Source organism: Ammodytes marinus (genome assembly GCF_949987685.1).
Source record: "Ammodytes marinus genome assembly, chromosome: 18".
In the NCBI taxonomy this organism is placed as follows: domain Eukaryota; kingdom Metazoa; phylum Chordata; class Actinopteri; order Uranoscopiformes; family Ammodytidae; genus Ammodytes; species Ammodytes marinus.
The window spans coordinates 16,618,952-16,635,452 of record NC_137222.1 but is presented as its reverse complement, the minus strand read 5'-3'; the positions used below and the strand labels follow the sequence as shown (position 1 = coordinate 16,635,452).

At 40.4% G+C, this 16,501-nt stretch overlaps 1 protein-coding gene across 1 annotated transcript in view; it reads right to left on the bottom strand.

Moving 5' to 3' along the window:
- epha5 (EPH receptor A5) overlaps positions 1-16,190 on the bottom strand; it is a gene marked incomplete at both ends in the record, with an annotated part of 58,295 nt that extends 42,105 nt beyond the window's left edge. The window contains 2 exons of the mRNA XM_080047309.1: positions 8,705-8,769; positions 16,088-16,190. Coding sequence (XP_079903435.1) covers positions 8,705-8,769; positions 16,088-16,190 — 168 coding nt within the window. The remainder of the gene's footprint in view (positions 1-8,704; positions 8,770-16,087) is intronic.
- Between the last annotated feature and the right edge of the window lie 311 nt (positions 16,191-16,501).

Genomic DNA, 16,501 nt, shown 5'->3' with positions numbered 1-16,501 from the left:
AAAAGGATTACCTCACTTTTTGTTTAGAGGGAGGTAGAGCTGGGGCAACCTCATTACTTTTTTTTTGGCATTGACTGATAGTGGAGGAAAACTGATTAATTCCTTGACTTAATTAAAAGTACCAAGACAGTATGGAAATAGGTCACAAGTAAAATGTCTAATTCAAAATCCTTTTTAAGTTAAAGTACAAAAGTAGTCGTTCTAAAGTAAACAATCCTTTGTATCATACCTGGCTATATTATGCATCAATGTGTATGTAGTATGTATCATTGTACAGCAGTTGGTCCAGGTATAGTTAGTTTAACTACTTTACATACATTTAAGTTAAGTCTGACTTAGAGGATGGGCCCCCCTCCTGAGGGTCACATACTCAAGCCAACACATTTGCTAAACTTGGGTTTAATTGTTAAGTCTGCACAGTGTTTAAGAAAAAAAAAAAATCTGCAAAAGTTACTGTCAGATAAGCCTAGTGGCGTATAACATACAACATTCACTTCTGAAATGTAGTGCAGCAGACTAGAGGTATGAAGAAGTATAAAATGGAACCGATCAAGGATCTCAACCAAAACTTTGATATCATATCTACCTTATCTGAAGATTAAAAATTAACACAGAACCAGGCAAACAAAGTAAGACAAATGTGTTACAGCCAAAGCTTTTAAAAATGCTTAACAGTGGTGAGGAAATTAAATAGAGGGTATGTCTGTGAGTGTGCATGTGTGTATGTGTGTGTGTGTCGGTGCGTGTGTGCATGTGTGTGTGTGTGTGTGTGTGTGTGTGTGTGTGGTTTAGATAGTGGAGTAATCTCTTCCACCTCATTCCCTCTTACTGAAAAAGAAAGAAAATAATGAGATAGTGTTATAAGGTACATATATGGAGGTATCCTGAATGAGAGGAGGAGCTCTTGTCAGCAGAAAAAATAATTATCATGCGCTTAAAGGTGTGTTCATCTGTGCATACTGTAAAGCCATACCTGTATAACGTGTGGCTGTGTGTGTATCCATTCTGGCCTGTGAGTGTGTGCGCATATATGTAAATGATTCTGCCAGTGTTCAAGCTGGTGTGTGTATGATCATGTGCATCCACGCCTGTGTGTGTGTGTGTGTGTGTGTGTGTGTGTGTGTGTGTGTGTGTGTGTGTGTGTGTGTGTGTGTGTGTGTGTCAGACAGCAGCATTAATTCCCTCTGCAGGTCTCCTGGGACGTGGCTATTATCTGCATCACTAGCACTCTCCCATGGCTAATACAGGCGCTTCATCATGTCACTGTAATATGGCCAGAGGGACCAGACTATGATCTGGTGTTATAGCTTAATAGCCCATATTAATCAATCCTTGCTGTAGTCGTTGTATACAACCTTCTGTCTTTGTCTTTATCCTATCTCTCTTCTCTGCATGTTGTTCTCCCTCCACCCATCTTTTTTTTCTGTCCTCTCTGCTTTGGTCTGCCTCATTTGTTTTCTTGTAATTTAGTACTGAGCCTTTTGTGAATGGAGGCATTATAATGAATTAGTAATTATGCATGATATTAAGATGTGCATGCATCTGTGTTGATATGAAAAGTAGAGAGTGTGTGTGTGTGTGTGTGTGTTTGTGTGTGTATCTGTGTCGTTTGTACTCTTTTCTTTGAGAGGACCAATTTGAATTTAAATGTGAAGACACGTTTGAAAAGTGAAGACATTTGAACAACCTAACTTCTTTAAAAGGGCTGACATTGAGATTAAGTTGACATCTAGTTTAAGGGTTATGGTTAGACACAACTTAGGTCAAGGAATGGGGTAACATAACATGCATTATGTTAACGAGTGTCCTCACAAGTGCAATGTAGATGCACATACAGATCTGTGTGTGCTTTTGTGTGTGACAGGGTCCCTATTTCTCACAGACTCCAGCCCAGTCAGTCCCAGTGCAGACATTAAGCCTCTTACTGGTTAGATCACACAGATCCACCAGCTTGCACTGAGCTTTACACAGCTTAACACACACACACACACACACACACACACACACACACACACACACACACACACACACACACACACACACACACACACACACACACACACACACACACACACACACACACACACACACACACACACACACACACACACACACACACACACACACACACACACACACACACACACACACACACACACACACACACACACACACACACACACACACACACACACACACACACACACACACACACACACACACACACACACACACACACACACACACACACACACAATTATTGGTATTCCCAGCAGGGAGTGGGTTTTAACAGACGACCCTAGTTTTGCCTGGAGCCAAATGGGTCCAGTATTTGTATATAACTGGAAGTTTGCCCACTCTGCAGCTCTACTGTATAAACAGTGTTTTTTTTTCATGACTCGGTTTAAAGATTTAACCTAAGTGCATTTACATTAGTAATCAATGATTTACCATGAGCCATTTGCATGTCAATACCGTGTGAAATGAACACTGAAACACAGACTTGCATTAAAAATGTTTTTGCTTTTAAACATATCATGAAATAATATCCTTACTTCCTTAATGTTGAACTGTCCTTTTTTACTTGATGATGTATTTGAGGACTTTACATGGTATTAAGTGGGCAGGGGCCCCCCAGGTCAAACACAAAGCTGGGTGCTTGGGAGGGCAACATACTAACTCTGTGGGGTCACGACCACCCATTGTAATGTGAGTCGCAGTAGGGAACAAATGCCTAATAGCTTTGTTTAGTTAACAATACATGTATGTCTGCTTAATGCCTCTTCCATTCCGAGAAGAAATGCACCATTTGTTTTCCAAATTATGTAATTAAATATTCAGTGCACCTACCTAATTTTAGGGCAAGTCATACATCCTCTTTTTAAAAGGGTAATTTCACCCAAATTCCAAGAAAAAAATTCTTAAATTTGATCTTTAGGCTGTTCTATGTTCCCTAAATAGCATCCAAGTCACTTATATATAATAATAATTCTACTATTGAAAGCGCAGGACATTGCTATAAGCAGGACATTGCTTCTTAAAAAGGTACATTTCTTGCATTTTATTTCAGCCAACATGAACAAAATTCCATGTGCTCACATTATATACAGTACTATTTGCATGGCAAGATACCACCACCACCAGCAGAAAAAAATGGTTTGGTGTGATTAAGGTGAATTGGTGCTTTAATGTGTGCAATCAAAGGCCAAGAATGTTTAGTCCAAGCGGTGGTAAATGGTCCCAATAATGAGAGGCTCTTAATATCAGTCCATTCAGACTTTCTCGTGCAGCCCTAACCTCTCGTTCACCTCTTCATGGACACTTTTCTTTTCTCTCCTCTTGCCCTTTCCTACTTTACTCCTTAGGCTGAAATGTCCCTATCGGCATCTGTCTAGCTCCCCATTAGTGAGTGTGTGCGCGTTTGTTTTCTTGACTATTGTGTGTGCGTGTGTGTGTGCGTGCGTGCGTGTGCGTGTGTGTGCGTGTGTGTGTGTCCGCGCGTCCGCACATCACATTTGTCAGCAGACCCCCCGAGGCTGTGCTGAGTGGCCTCCCGGCTCTAAGTCTATAAAGCTGTCTCCAACTTATTATTACCACCAATTACCGCTGACCGTCACAACACTCTAATAGAGCGGTTCAACTCACTCATACAGGACCCCCCACCACCCACACTTTCCCCTATTTCTGCCTCCATCTCATTCTCTACGACATTCCTTTTCAGTTCATCCGTGTCTATCATCATTTTCCCCCTATGTGTCCTCTATTCTTCCTTTAATTAGTATCTAGTATAACCCAGAAACAATGTTGGACTGCATCCCCCACAATCCTTCTCAGCCCCCTCCACATCTTCTAACTTCCTGTCTCCTTCCTTGTCCCCAATTTCTGCTTCATCCCTCCTTCCCTACCTCCAAAAACCCTGTTGAGAACAGCCTGATATTGCGGGCTTCACATTAGTTTATCGGCTGCAGATCAGTCTATACTTTCTCCAATCTCAGTGGGGAGGTGCCCGGGCTCCCATCCGTTATTGGAAGGCGGCCCCTGATTGGTTTCTGTCGTCGTCAATCTAGCCTCCAGTCTGCCTGGGCCTTCCTCACGTTCCATCTGTTAGTTGAAGGCAGCCCCTGATTGGTTTGTGTAGCCGTTGACATGTGGGAAATGGCTGGTCTCATGAAGCTAGATTGAGGACTACACAAAACAATCTGAAGCTGTCTTCCATAAGGGACAGAATGCAAACCTGAATTGGCCAGTTCATTTTCTGACCAGACTCCTCCCCATTGGAGATTGCAGAGAGGCCAGACTGATCTGCTAGATAGAAATGTATTTGAAGCTTACACGATCAGGCTGGTCTTGCCATGCTATCATGTGACAACTTCCCTGGCTAATCTTAACCACTCTCTCTCATCTGTATCCTTTCTTCTTTCATTTTAACCCCAACCATCCTTGTCGGCCATCCTTCATGGTTCTGGTTTATGCTATATGGGGGGAAAAGGAGGGTCTGCTTTGATGCTAGCGTGCCCTTATCTTTGGTTTGAGCTTGCTGAATCAGCAGAGGCAGTTGATGGAACAGAGCCCTCTGAATTGCAGTTCAGCTTGACCAAATTTACTTAGGTTTCATTTTTCAGTTAGGCTACTTTTTTGCTTCATGCACATACACAACATTGTGGGAACTGTAGTGTTGAATGATTGATTGACTGATACATTTTAGCTTGTTAAAAGGTAGGGCAGTCCTTGAAACACAGAAAGCTGGCACAAAGAGTTTTCACATTTCCCAGTTAAACTTTCAAGCAACGGACCTCAGTCAGTCTGTGAAGCTAATGCTTACATTATCTTAAGTAGCTTTGAGTAAAAAGCTGCCCACAATATCATGATGGGTTGTTAGGCTGATATCTGAATTTCAGACAATACTCTGTATGTAGCCACGTTTAATCACATTACATGACAAAATAAGCATCACACACTTGGTCAAACCAGTTATAATCACAACATATGGGCAAATATGTAGCAGTTATCAATACATATAACACACTGCTCATTTAAAAAATGTTGCTATGTGGACAACTAACAGTTCTCGGCTTTACATGTACAAATAATTCCAATTAAATTGCAATTGCAACATTGGTCAGTGGTACATGTTCCAAGCAATTAGAGCTGCGACGATTAGTCAGTTAGTCAGGGAGATTAGTCAATGTGAGGATTTGCTGCTTTTAGCCGTTTTATATCATTCCAAAATGAGGAATATTTTTGGACTGTTGCTCAGACAAAATGAAGACATCTGAATACTGGGACATGTTTCAATAATTTCTGGCATGTTGTAGACAAAACAAGTAATACATTCATTAAAAATACAATCTGGAGATTAATTAAACTTCTAATTGCAGCACTAATCTTAAAAAAATGTATTCATCTGAAATCTTTCAGTCCTATACAATAGCAAGAATCCGCAATGCAAAACCAAACTTCAGTCCTACTTGCAACTTTTGATTAGACATATTCTTAGTATGTATCAAGCCCATGTTGGCAGATTCAGAGTGGTTGGGTAACGGTGGGCTACTTGGTATTTTTTTCTGTCAGAGTGTATTTAAAAGTGTCACGAGGAACTTTTAAATATTTCTGAAACAGCCTAATTTTTCCTTTGATGATCTTAAATTACATGTAACAGCAAACAAGACCATCAGTGCAAAGAATGCATTGTTTTTATATATTTTTTCTTAATGCCTTTGTTATGGATACGCTCACCCGGGAACAACAGCTGGCTTAAAAAAAAAACCACTACCGCTTCTGTCCAAAGGGGGTGCAAAAATGAACACAAACTAAAAGGTCCTCGGAGCACCTTTTAATGTGAGCCGTCAGCTGGCCACATGTAGCTTTTGTGTTTTCTTCGGATGAAAGTTTCGGCAGAAGGATTGAGGTGATATGAGGCAATGTTAAGGCTTTGCCAGTGCTCAGTTGGTTTAGGGTCAGCTCAGTGTGTTAGGGGCTTTGCAGGCCCAGTGGACAATAACTACTTATGTTCTGGCAAGGACAACTCTAAATGGTTCCTGGATTTCACAGACTGATAGGAGGCAATGGAGACAGATGGATTTGACAGCTAAATAATCCATATAGTGGGATCTATTTCTATAATGGAACATAGGGGGTTCTTTCTTCTTACTTTATTGTGTTCCTTTCAGGTGCTTGAGGAAGCTGCAGATAACATAATCCATCAAATTGCAATATGATTGGAAGCCCACACAATATATGAACACACACTCCACCACCAATACAAAAGGAACAGGAAGTAATGGAGGTATTAGATGAAAGGGTTGACAGCCAAATAGTCCCGATGGGCACGGGACCAACATCTACCAGGTTTTTTGTATCATATTCTTTTCATTTATTGTGTCCCTATGTGAACCAGCACCACATTAAAAGGTGGAGACAGCGATTCTGGACAATGTTTGTCAAAAAGCAGTTTTGGTCAAAATCAGTTAATATCTCCTAACAATCCTCTACCTTTCCATACTGTGTGTGATCGCTGAAAAATAGATCAAATGTTGATACACAGCCTAGGCTCTGTAAACTGGAATGATACAAAGGGTATGAAACTGTCCGACTGTCTACAGATCTCTCTCTCTAATTACCTCCATCTCTGGCTCACAACACATCTGTCTTCACATTGCCAGATGAATCTACTAAGAGGCTTCAAGGCAATAATTTAAATTTAGCCTCCTATGAACTCTGCCATGTTCAAGATAGGCAAATTAAAAGGGCACTTCTGAAGGATTGTATGATTTCAGTTTAAATTGTTCTTGTGTATGAATATGGCTGTGTGTAAAGAAGAGAAGAAGCCCTAACTTTAAACACTAAGGTTCAAGGAGCTGGTGATAAGGAGAAAGGGTTTTTTGGTGACACCCTCTAGCTCCTAACCCACAACATTCATGCTTTAAAATCTTGAGACTTCACTTCCAAGCTTTTTCGTCATTGTCACACTTGTTCATTGAAATGTGTCATAACATTTCAAGGTCAGACATCACAATTCAAACACTAAAAAGCCCTTACTTTAGTCTTGTCTCCTCTTTGCTCAAATACATGTTTCAAGATGTGTCAAAGCACATTGAAGCTTTGGAAGAGGAAAGCAGCGGATGACGGTGAGATTTAAAAAAAGACACAAGACACAAGACAAAGAGGTACAATGGGGAAAAAGGAGTCAAATGAATGTTAGGGGACAAGGACGGATGGGAGGGGACATGGAAGAGAGCTGAGCCAGACAAAAAAGAAGTGAAGAATGAGAGGATATACCACGCTGGGGGAGGAGGAGAAAACGATGGATGAAACAAACCATCTGGAACATGAGGCAAAAAAAACAAAACTTCCATGCCTCTTCAACATCTTATTTAGCCACAGAAGTCTGACGCTGCCAAGAGTTAATGTGTGATGGCGTGCACGGAGAACGTGCCAGAGCATGCTGCAGATTGGGTTCTGTCACATACATACTGAACACGATAAGAATTATAATGGCCAACAAGGATAACGTCTGTTATTTAAATGCCATACAGGGGAACAAATTCATTATTTTGTCAGCCGTGTTTTTTTCATTTTCACTGCCGGAAAATAAGTTTGATTGGAAAAAAGGAATACATTTTAAACACCTTAATAATGAAAAAGAGAGGATGTCCTTATGAGATCCTTATGCAGTCTTATCACATAATTCATTTCCTCCCTCCGTCTACCCCCGAATGCAGTTATTTATGCGGTTGCATTGTAGAAACCACACACACGCCATAATCACGTCTTCATTAATACGATTGCGCATACGGCTGCTTTTGTCAGCACTATCTCTCCCATCTACATACAGCCACAGTGAGTGGGCCGTGATTTGAATAGCAAGAGCTGAGAGAAAAACGCTGTGGTCAGCAGCTATTGGTTTTGGTGTGTACAGCTGCGTATTTGCGAACACGAGTTGTGACGATTTTAGAGATTTTCCATGTGTGTCAAATGGATGCACAAATGAATTCCTGTTTAAAACCAACCACAGCAGCACTATCAATCCCCATGGAGGTCGGGGGAATTCAATTATTAACCAAGAAAGGTGGCAGACTCTGCTGCGAGCAACTGAGTCAAGGTGCATGTTGAAACTCCAGAATACAATACTTAATTTTTTGATATGCCATTTCTTTTCTTTATTAAAATATATTGTATTACACATTGAAATAAGTATTTTCCAACTCTAGTGAGTCACTGTCTAATTAGCCTCCAACCTGGGAATATACTTGCAAATGGAAATTCAATTCCTGGCTGGAGAATATAATGTATTCCATGGTGACTTCCCAACCCTTATTCATGAATTCAATTTACGCTGATAATGAAGTGAGAGTTCTTGGAAATGAAATGACCTTTAACCTTGATTAGAAAAACGAAGAGCCTGCAATTCAGGGTGGAATGGTAAAGTTGCAGATGTCCTTTGTCATACACACAGTGAGTGAGTTTACAGCGCAGACTAGCGAAACTGTGCTAACGGTTCATTGAATTGCAGATCGTTCATTTTATTTGGACAGAAGTCTATTTTTAAATGTGGTCAATGCATGATATTGATCCTTCTTCGATTATGATGTCAGATATGTATTTCCAATGGGTGACTGGGTTTAGAAAGGGTAACACACACACACACACACACACACACACACACACACACACACACACACACCTTAAGAGTGGTCATACTCACCCCATTCTTAGGATAGGACACCCACGGGAGGTCTCCCTGCACTGAGCGAGAATCCAGCAGGTTCACTGTTAAAGATTAAAAACACAGACCGTCATAAGCATAAACAGCAGATCATTTAATCAAAAGAAGAAAAAAAACAACATAACTGCAATCTTTCTTGGCAGGATATTACAGATAAATAACCAATTTTATAACATACTAAACAGTTTTTGAAATGAAGACGTGTGAACATTTGAAAGGAGATTTAGCACATTGTGATTGAAGCCACTTCTTGAGTCAGATATTTAGTCTGACATAACACTTGGCAAGGCCTGGTTGTATTTAGAACGGTTGCTATTATCTATTCATAATCTTTAGTGTGGGACTGCACCTTCACCTACCTTGTTGACCAAACAACTGCTGCTCAACTTTATAATCCAACTGTACTGTCAGCTCAAACTGATCCATTACAATCCTCCCTTCTCTGCCCCTCAGTCCAAAAGCTGTCCAGTGCAAATGCCTGACCACTGCACTCCTACAAAACTGTTTCCATCTCCTGCTGTCGTGCAGCATTGGTGACAGCGTACTCCTATGTGAGTTATGTCTTATCTTCTCTATAAGTGTGTCCCAATGCTTCTTCTAAGACAAAGTCGCACAGGTTTTTGTAAAAGGGGCATCGGATTGATAACAGCAAACGTGAGATCAGTCAGTGAATATGTCCTCTGGCTGCAGCCTTTTCCATTGTGTTCTAATACAGATAAACAGTTTGCGATGAAAGTAAAAATGTATATTATGATATTGATAAGTCCAACCGTATCAACATGGGGCTCAGAAAGAAGTCCTTTTATTGGTCCAAAGTATTGTTGAGTTACTGGATGATTGTTTCCAAAGCATTTTACATGAAGTGAAAAAAAACATCCTCAACAGCATTTTTTTACAGACACTGAAAGCAGTAAATCACTTGGCTGAACATATGGTGTGTCTTGTTCTAGGCCGTCTTGTAATAGCTTCAAAACTCATCTGACCTTGGCACAATATGACATCTACGGTCGTAAAACCGCAACTCGTGTTTTGTTTTGTTTTGTCAGGCCGGAGTTCAGTTTATGTTATCTTATTTTATGACAATGTTTGGCTGGTTCTGTGTGTGTAGACACCTTGTGTACTCAAACAATAAAAGAGAAAGTCCAACTGAAAGCTTTTGATATCATGAGACGGTGGTCATTTAGGGGCTAGGCATTTTGCAAACGTTGTTGCTTAAACATCATAATATATATTCACTATGAAATATAATGTGTTGAGTACTTTAATATTAATAGAAGCCAATTAATATGAACATATCATGAGCTAGAGAAGCACTGCTTTTAAGAGGCACACATTTTAAATGGTTATTACTTCTGTAAATCCTGTTTTTATCCTATCTGGTCCTTATAAAAGTAGTGTTAAAGACTTTTAAACCACTATTGATTTTCAGAATTGTAGTTAACATCTCTCTTCCCTAACCCTAACATGGTTCACAGTAGGCTGACAAATCCCGGGATAAAGTGCCATCACACTTCCAAAAAAGGTGCCAATAATCAGAAATATGCTTTTAAATTGTATACAAGTTCTTAATTATTCTCTTTTCCCATTAAATAGTCTTTTACTTGTATGTGCACATATACTACTACTTCCTTTGAATGGGATCAACTAATGCAAACTTCACACTAATATCTACATTTTGAGATTGGAAATGTCAATTATTTCCCCGTGGCAACTTGCAAATTACAATTGTGTGATGATATAGCTTGATGTCTATTTGTTAAATGTGTTCTCTTTGTTTTAATAAAGCATCGCAAACCAACCAATATTGTGAATATCTTCTTGCTTGAGTCTTCGGTCAAGTCATGTCAGTTTAGTTTGTATTGCCTTTTATCATACATTTACTTTAAGGGTCTTTCCATTCTGCACAGCATACAACACCCTTTCTGCTTAAACCCTGCAATATTGCTGGGCACTGAAGCTGTCTGGAGCTGCCGACAAGGGGAGTTTCCCAGTGTAAAATAAATACAGAGCAAACAATAATACTGTATCTAAGAGCTTAAACCAATCACTCAAAGTTCTATCTTCATAAATCCCATCATGTCTTAAACCAGCTATTGAGTATACAATATTTTTCCATTCACTATGTCCTATGATAAGCCATGTCATACAAAGAGCCAGTCCTCGAATCAACCCTCCAATGTCAACAAAAGGATAGACATCCGCACTCTTAAGGTGGGGTAAGCACTAAGCAGAAGAAACTATGAAGCAAGAGCTAGTTCAGTGAATGAGGCACGGTCACTCGTTTCACACACACACACACACACACGCATACATAGACTACTCTAGTCTTACTTCCTTGACTGCTCTGCGGAGAATAATAAAAGATGTCCCTAGGAGGCGATTAGACAACTAATTAGGCCATAAAGAAGAGATAAGTGATGCTGAACTAGATCATAAGGATACGTTACCTCTTTCACTCTCTCTTTCTCTCTCTCTAAGGATCAAACCACCTTAACAAGTGTGAGCCCAGCCGTGACAATGATCTACAGAACTTATTATTGTAAAAAAAAAAAAAAAAAAGTCATCACCATTCAGGGAAAAAAGTCTTATAGTGCCATTACTTTGAGGATCCTCGGACGCGTTTCGAATATGCTGAAGAGTAAGTGCAGGGGGATTACTGATAAAATTCTCCTTGAAATTTAAAACGGAATATTTGATGTGAGAGGCAAAAGGGGATGCCTGGGTATTTATTTTCAACTGCTCACTTTTACTATTCTAGCAGGAAATATGGTTTAAGCGCCCAACCTGACCCCATGATATTTGATGGTGGCATTTTACATCATGTTAGCTTGGATCACTCTAGGCTTAATGGCCTGCCTTCTCCCCTATCTCCCTTGCTATCTCGGGCACACAGGGAAACATGCACTTGTTTCAAGCCATTTACTGTAATTAAACCAAATCCACCAATCCTCATTTGATCAACAGCATTACAAAAATAAAGGGATAGGTTTTAAAAATGCCTAAAGAGTAGGCTCACACACTCCAGATCATAGTCAGAAATTAGACATTGTATTATCAATCGAACACAGTGACAATGTAATCATATTCATCAGTGGTGGTGGGGGGCCCCACTGCGGGATAACTGTCCTCACTGCCTAAGAAATGTTAAAGGTGGAGTCAGCGATTCTGGAGAATGCTTGATGTCAAAATCGCTATTTGTCAACATTGATGAATACCTCCTCACATTCCGCTACATGTCCATACTGTGTGTGTGCTGAAGAAAAATCCAGTGCAAACAGAAAGCCTAGGCTCTGTAAACAGGCTGTTGCTAGCTATGGTGGGCCCCCTTTGTTTACAAACCCTGTGTTTACGTATCAGTTTACAGAGCCTAGGCTGTGTATTGCGCTGTACTTTTTTCAGAGCACGCACAGGTAGCAAATCGTGAGAAGATATCCATTGATTTTGAGCACAACTATTTTTTGAACAAGCATTATCCAGAATCGTTGACTCCACCTTTAATATAATTAGTGAGGCATCAGGACTTCCTTTGTTAGCTTTTCCCCCTTCAATTCAAACTTGGCCTGTATTTGCAACTGAATAGTCACATGAGGTAAGTCCTTTGTGCAATCTAAAAAAAAATATCAATTATCCCAATGAGAGAATGGTGGTTGTAATTACGAGCTTTACCCTCCTCTCCAATTATGCATGCACATCGTGATTATCAACTGCAAAGCCAATATGTGCCGAATGTATCTAACATCAGCCTCTGGCAAAAGTACTGAAGGGGTTAGGTGTTGAACAGATTTGTCTTATGCTTATGTTTGAGTAGAAGCATGTGGATTTGAAGTCAAAGTTGACATAAATATTTTAGAAAAACAAAGCAGATCAATGTTAAATGACATTGACAGGTTTGATTAATAAGTACGGAAAAGAAAACACATCTGACTAAATCTAAGATGATGTGAGAGATCAAATGTGATGCCGATGTTTTTCTGAGGACTTCAATCTCCCTCTCTCCATCTCTCGATCGCTCTTCCTTCACTGCAGTCAACACACAAACATAAGATCCAGAGTGCCATTGATTCACAGTTCTCACAGCCCGGAGCTTCACTTAAACAAGGCTGTGCTTTTACAAAGTAAGTCAAGTATTTAAAACTTGATATTGGTGCTATGACAAGAAACCTCAGTAAGAACCGTTTTGGTGAGATACAGTCATATGAAAAAGTTTGGGAACCCCTCTCAGCCGGCATTATAATTGACTCTGCTTTCACAAAAAAATATATAAAAGTGGTATGTCTTTAATTTACCAGGAACAGCTAAGTACTGGGATGTTTTCCAAACAAAGATTTTTTGAAAAGCAGTATTTGGTTGTATGAAATTAAATAAAATGTGAAAAACTGGCTGTGCAAAAATATAGGAACCCTTGTGGTTTTGTTGATTGTAATGCCTGTAACAGCATGTAAAACTGATGACTTTAAACACAAAGTTGGTTGGATTATGTTGTTAAGCCTTGAACCTCATAGAAATGTCTGTTTAATCATGATAAAATATATTTTAGGTGCCTAAATGCAAGTTGCACTTCTCTTTGACTCTCTGCTGAAGTGAGACAGAATGGGATCATCAAAGCAGCTCCCAAAAGATCTGAAAAACAAAGATTGTTCATTGTCATGGTTCAGGGGAAGGCTACAAGAAGCTTTCCCAAAGGTTTCAATTGTCAATTTCGACTATAGGGAACGTTGTCAGGAAATGGAAGGACACAGGCATAGTGGCAGTTAAACCCAGGCATGGCAGACCAAGAAAAAAACAGGAGCGGCATAGGTGGAGGATTGTGAGAATGGTTGCACACAACCCACAGATCACCTCCAAAGACCTGCAAGAACATCTGGCTGCAGATTGTGTATCTGTACATCGTTCAACAATTCAGCGCAATTTGCACCAAAACATCTGCTTTTTATAAAGACCAAATAACTTAATTTTTGTCTCATCAGTCCAAAGCATTTTCTTCCAATATGAATCTGGCTTGTCTGAATGAGCTTTTGCATACTCCATGCAACTGTATCTGTGGCGTGGGCGCAGAAAGGGCTTCCTTCTCATCACCCGCCCATACAGATGTTTTGGTGCAAATTGCACTGAATTGTAGAACCATGTACAGATACACAATCTGCAGCCAGATGTTCTTGCAGGTCTTTGGAGGTGATCTTTGGGTTGTGTGCAACCATTCTCACAATCCGCCGCATATGCCGCTCTTGTACTTTTCTTGGTCTGCTAGACCTGGGTTTAACTGCAACTGTGCCTGTGTCCTTCCATTCCCTGACAGCGTTCCTTACAGTAGAAATTGACAATTGAAACCTTTGGGAAAGCTTCTTGTAGCCTTCCCCTAAACCATGACAATGAATAATCTTTGTTTTTAAGATCTTTTGGGAGCTGTTTTGATGATCACATTCTGTCTCACTTCTGCAGAGAGTCAAAGAGAAGTGGAACTTGCATTTAAAACACCTTTTATCATGATTAAACAGACCTTTATATGAGGTTCAAGGCTTAACAACATAATCCAACCAACTTTATGTTTAAAGTCCTCAGTTTTACATGCTGTTACATGCATTAAAATCAGCAAGACCACAAGGGTTCCCATATTTTTGCACAGCCAGTTTTTCACATTTTATTTAATTTCATAAAACTAAATACTGCTTTTCAAAAAATCTTTGTTTGGAAAACATCCCAGTACTTAGCTGTTCCTGGTAAATGAAAGACATACCACTTTTATCTTTTTTGTGTGAAAGCAGAGTCAATTATAATGCCGGCTGAGAGGGGTTCCCAAACTTTTTCATATGACTGTATTAAAAAGGTCCTCCGAGGAACTTTAAGTGCGTGTTAAGTCTTACACCCCCTTTGGACAAAAGCGGTAGTGTTTTTTTTACTTTGCCATATAGTTCCTGGTTGAGCGTTCCCATGACAAAGGCATTAAGAAAAAATTTGACTGTTTAAGAAATATTTTAAAATTCCTCGTAGCACCTTTAAGTGAGATACTCTTTTTAGGTGATTTCCGTGAAATGTCAACTGTTCCCTTTTTGCAGTATACAAATTCTACTCTATCCATCCACCCATCCATCTTAATACAAAATGTGCAAACCCCTATTGCTGTATTTGAATGCAGAGGACAGCGATACAAAGAGGTTACCCATCCATTCAAGGTGAACATCAACTATTTTACATGTTGCCAAAGGATACCCCCCCACCACTACACACATCGCTTGATTGTCCCATGGTCACACTTCAGCCAGCACTTTTGTGAATCTAAACGTAGACCAAATAAATCTGCCACGTGAAGAATAAGCAGGTTGATGAATGTTCTCCCCTTTCCCGGACAATAGTGTAGCCCCAAACAATGGCATCCATCCCCAGCTATTAAAATGCTGCTCAGTCTACAGACAATGGTGTGGGAACAATATCTAACACATGCTGTTTCATACATTTTTACTCTTTCTCCTTTTGTTTTGAATGTTCGGCCATTTTTGCTACTCTCCTTATTTGGTATTAAAATGCTGCGTTGGTTCAGTAGAGATGAAAGTTGATTAGTAAGCAGTTTTACATTACGCATATGAAAATGATTGCATCAATGTATACAAGTAGTGCCAAATGAAACTGTAAATAGCTGACAAGATGAGTAACATTAATGCAAGGCCATATCTACTATTATCTGAACTCTTGGCTAAAATTAATTATCCACATATTTCGAGACAGAATGCCACACCACCAGAATGAACATAAAATAATCTACAAAAGAGAACACAGAGACAGTAGCAAAAGCCCCAAAGTTTTCATTTTGATAAGGAATGAAAACACAATGAGGGCAATTCAAACTCACCATGGCACAAAGGCAAGCCAAGGAAATTGAAACACCCATAGTAGTGAAATGACCAATTTTTATTTTATTTTCTAAGAATAACTTAAAGTGAAGTGATTATCCTGCCAATGTTAACAGTGTGAGCACAACTGGACAACATTTAGGAACACTACCTTGTTTTTTTTGTTGCAGCGCGCTGTGCGTCTACTGGCGCTGCCAAGTGAAGGACTGGTTATCAGGGGGAGACTCATGTTCTGATCAAAGGTTATTTTTTTTATTTCAGCAATTACCATTTTGGAACATATAGTCATAACAGCCTCGGGCGAGACAGCTGTCATAAACATTATCTGCTCAAAATAATGAGCGAATTTATATCTGTCAAATGGAACCGTGTAGCCAGCCTAGAGGAGACCGAAGAGGCAACATGAAGGAAGGGACCACTAAGCGGTCAAACTTGTCAGCGCCAGTTAAAGCCCAGTCGCGCACCAAACAGCAAGTCTCACTAATCCCAAAGTGTCTCCGTGTACGCTTTATGTTACCTTCGTTTGGGGGGATGCACCACGCTCCGAGCAATGCCAGACTCCATACCCACGTCCATGCCAGCAGCCGAATGCCACCACAACTCCAACAGCGAGATCGCATGGCGCATCCAAAAAAGACTACACAAAACCGCTCACACAGGGGGGTAGATTTATCCTAAACAACGGCAGTTTGGGTCAGAAGAAAGCGGGATACCGTAAAGAAACCATCTGTAATCGTCATGCGTCCGCTCGGTAGAGAAGGAAGCTCATGCTATGCGGCGGGTAGGGGAAGGTAGACTGAGGAGCTGAGTGCGCTCTGGGTTTGGGGGAGGCGGGCAGCGCGCCGCGGGGGGGCGGGGTGAAGCGCGAGGCTCTCCAATCACAGACTGTCCTGTCCCTCCACAGGTGAAGCCCCCCCCCCCCCCCCCCCCC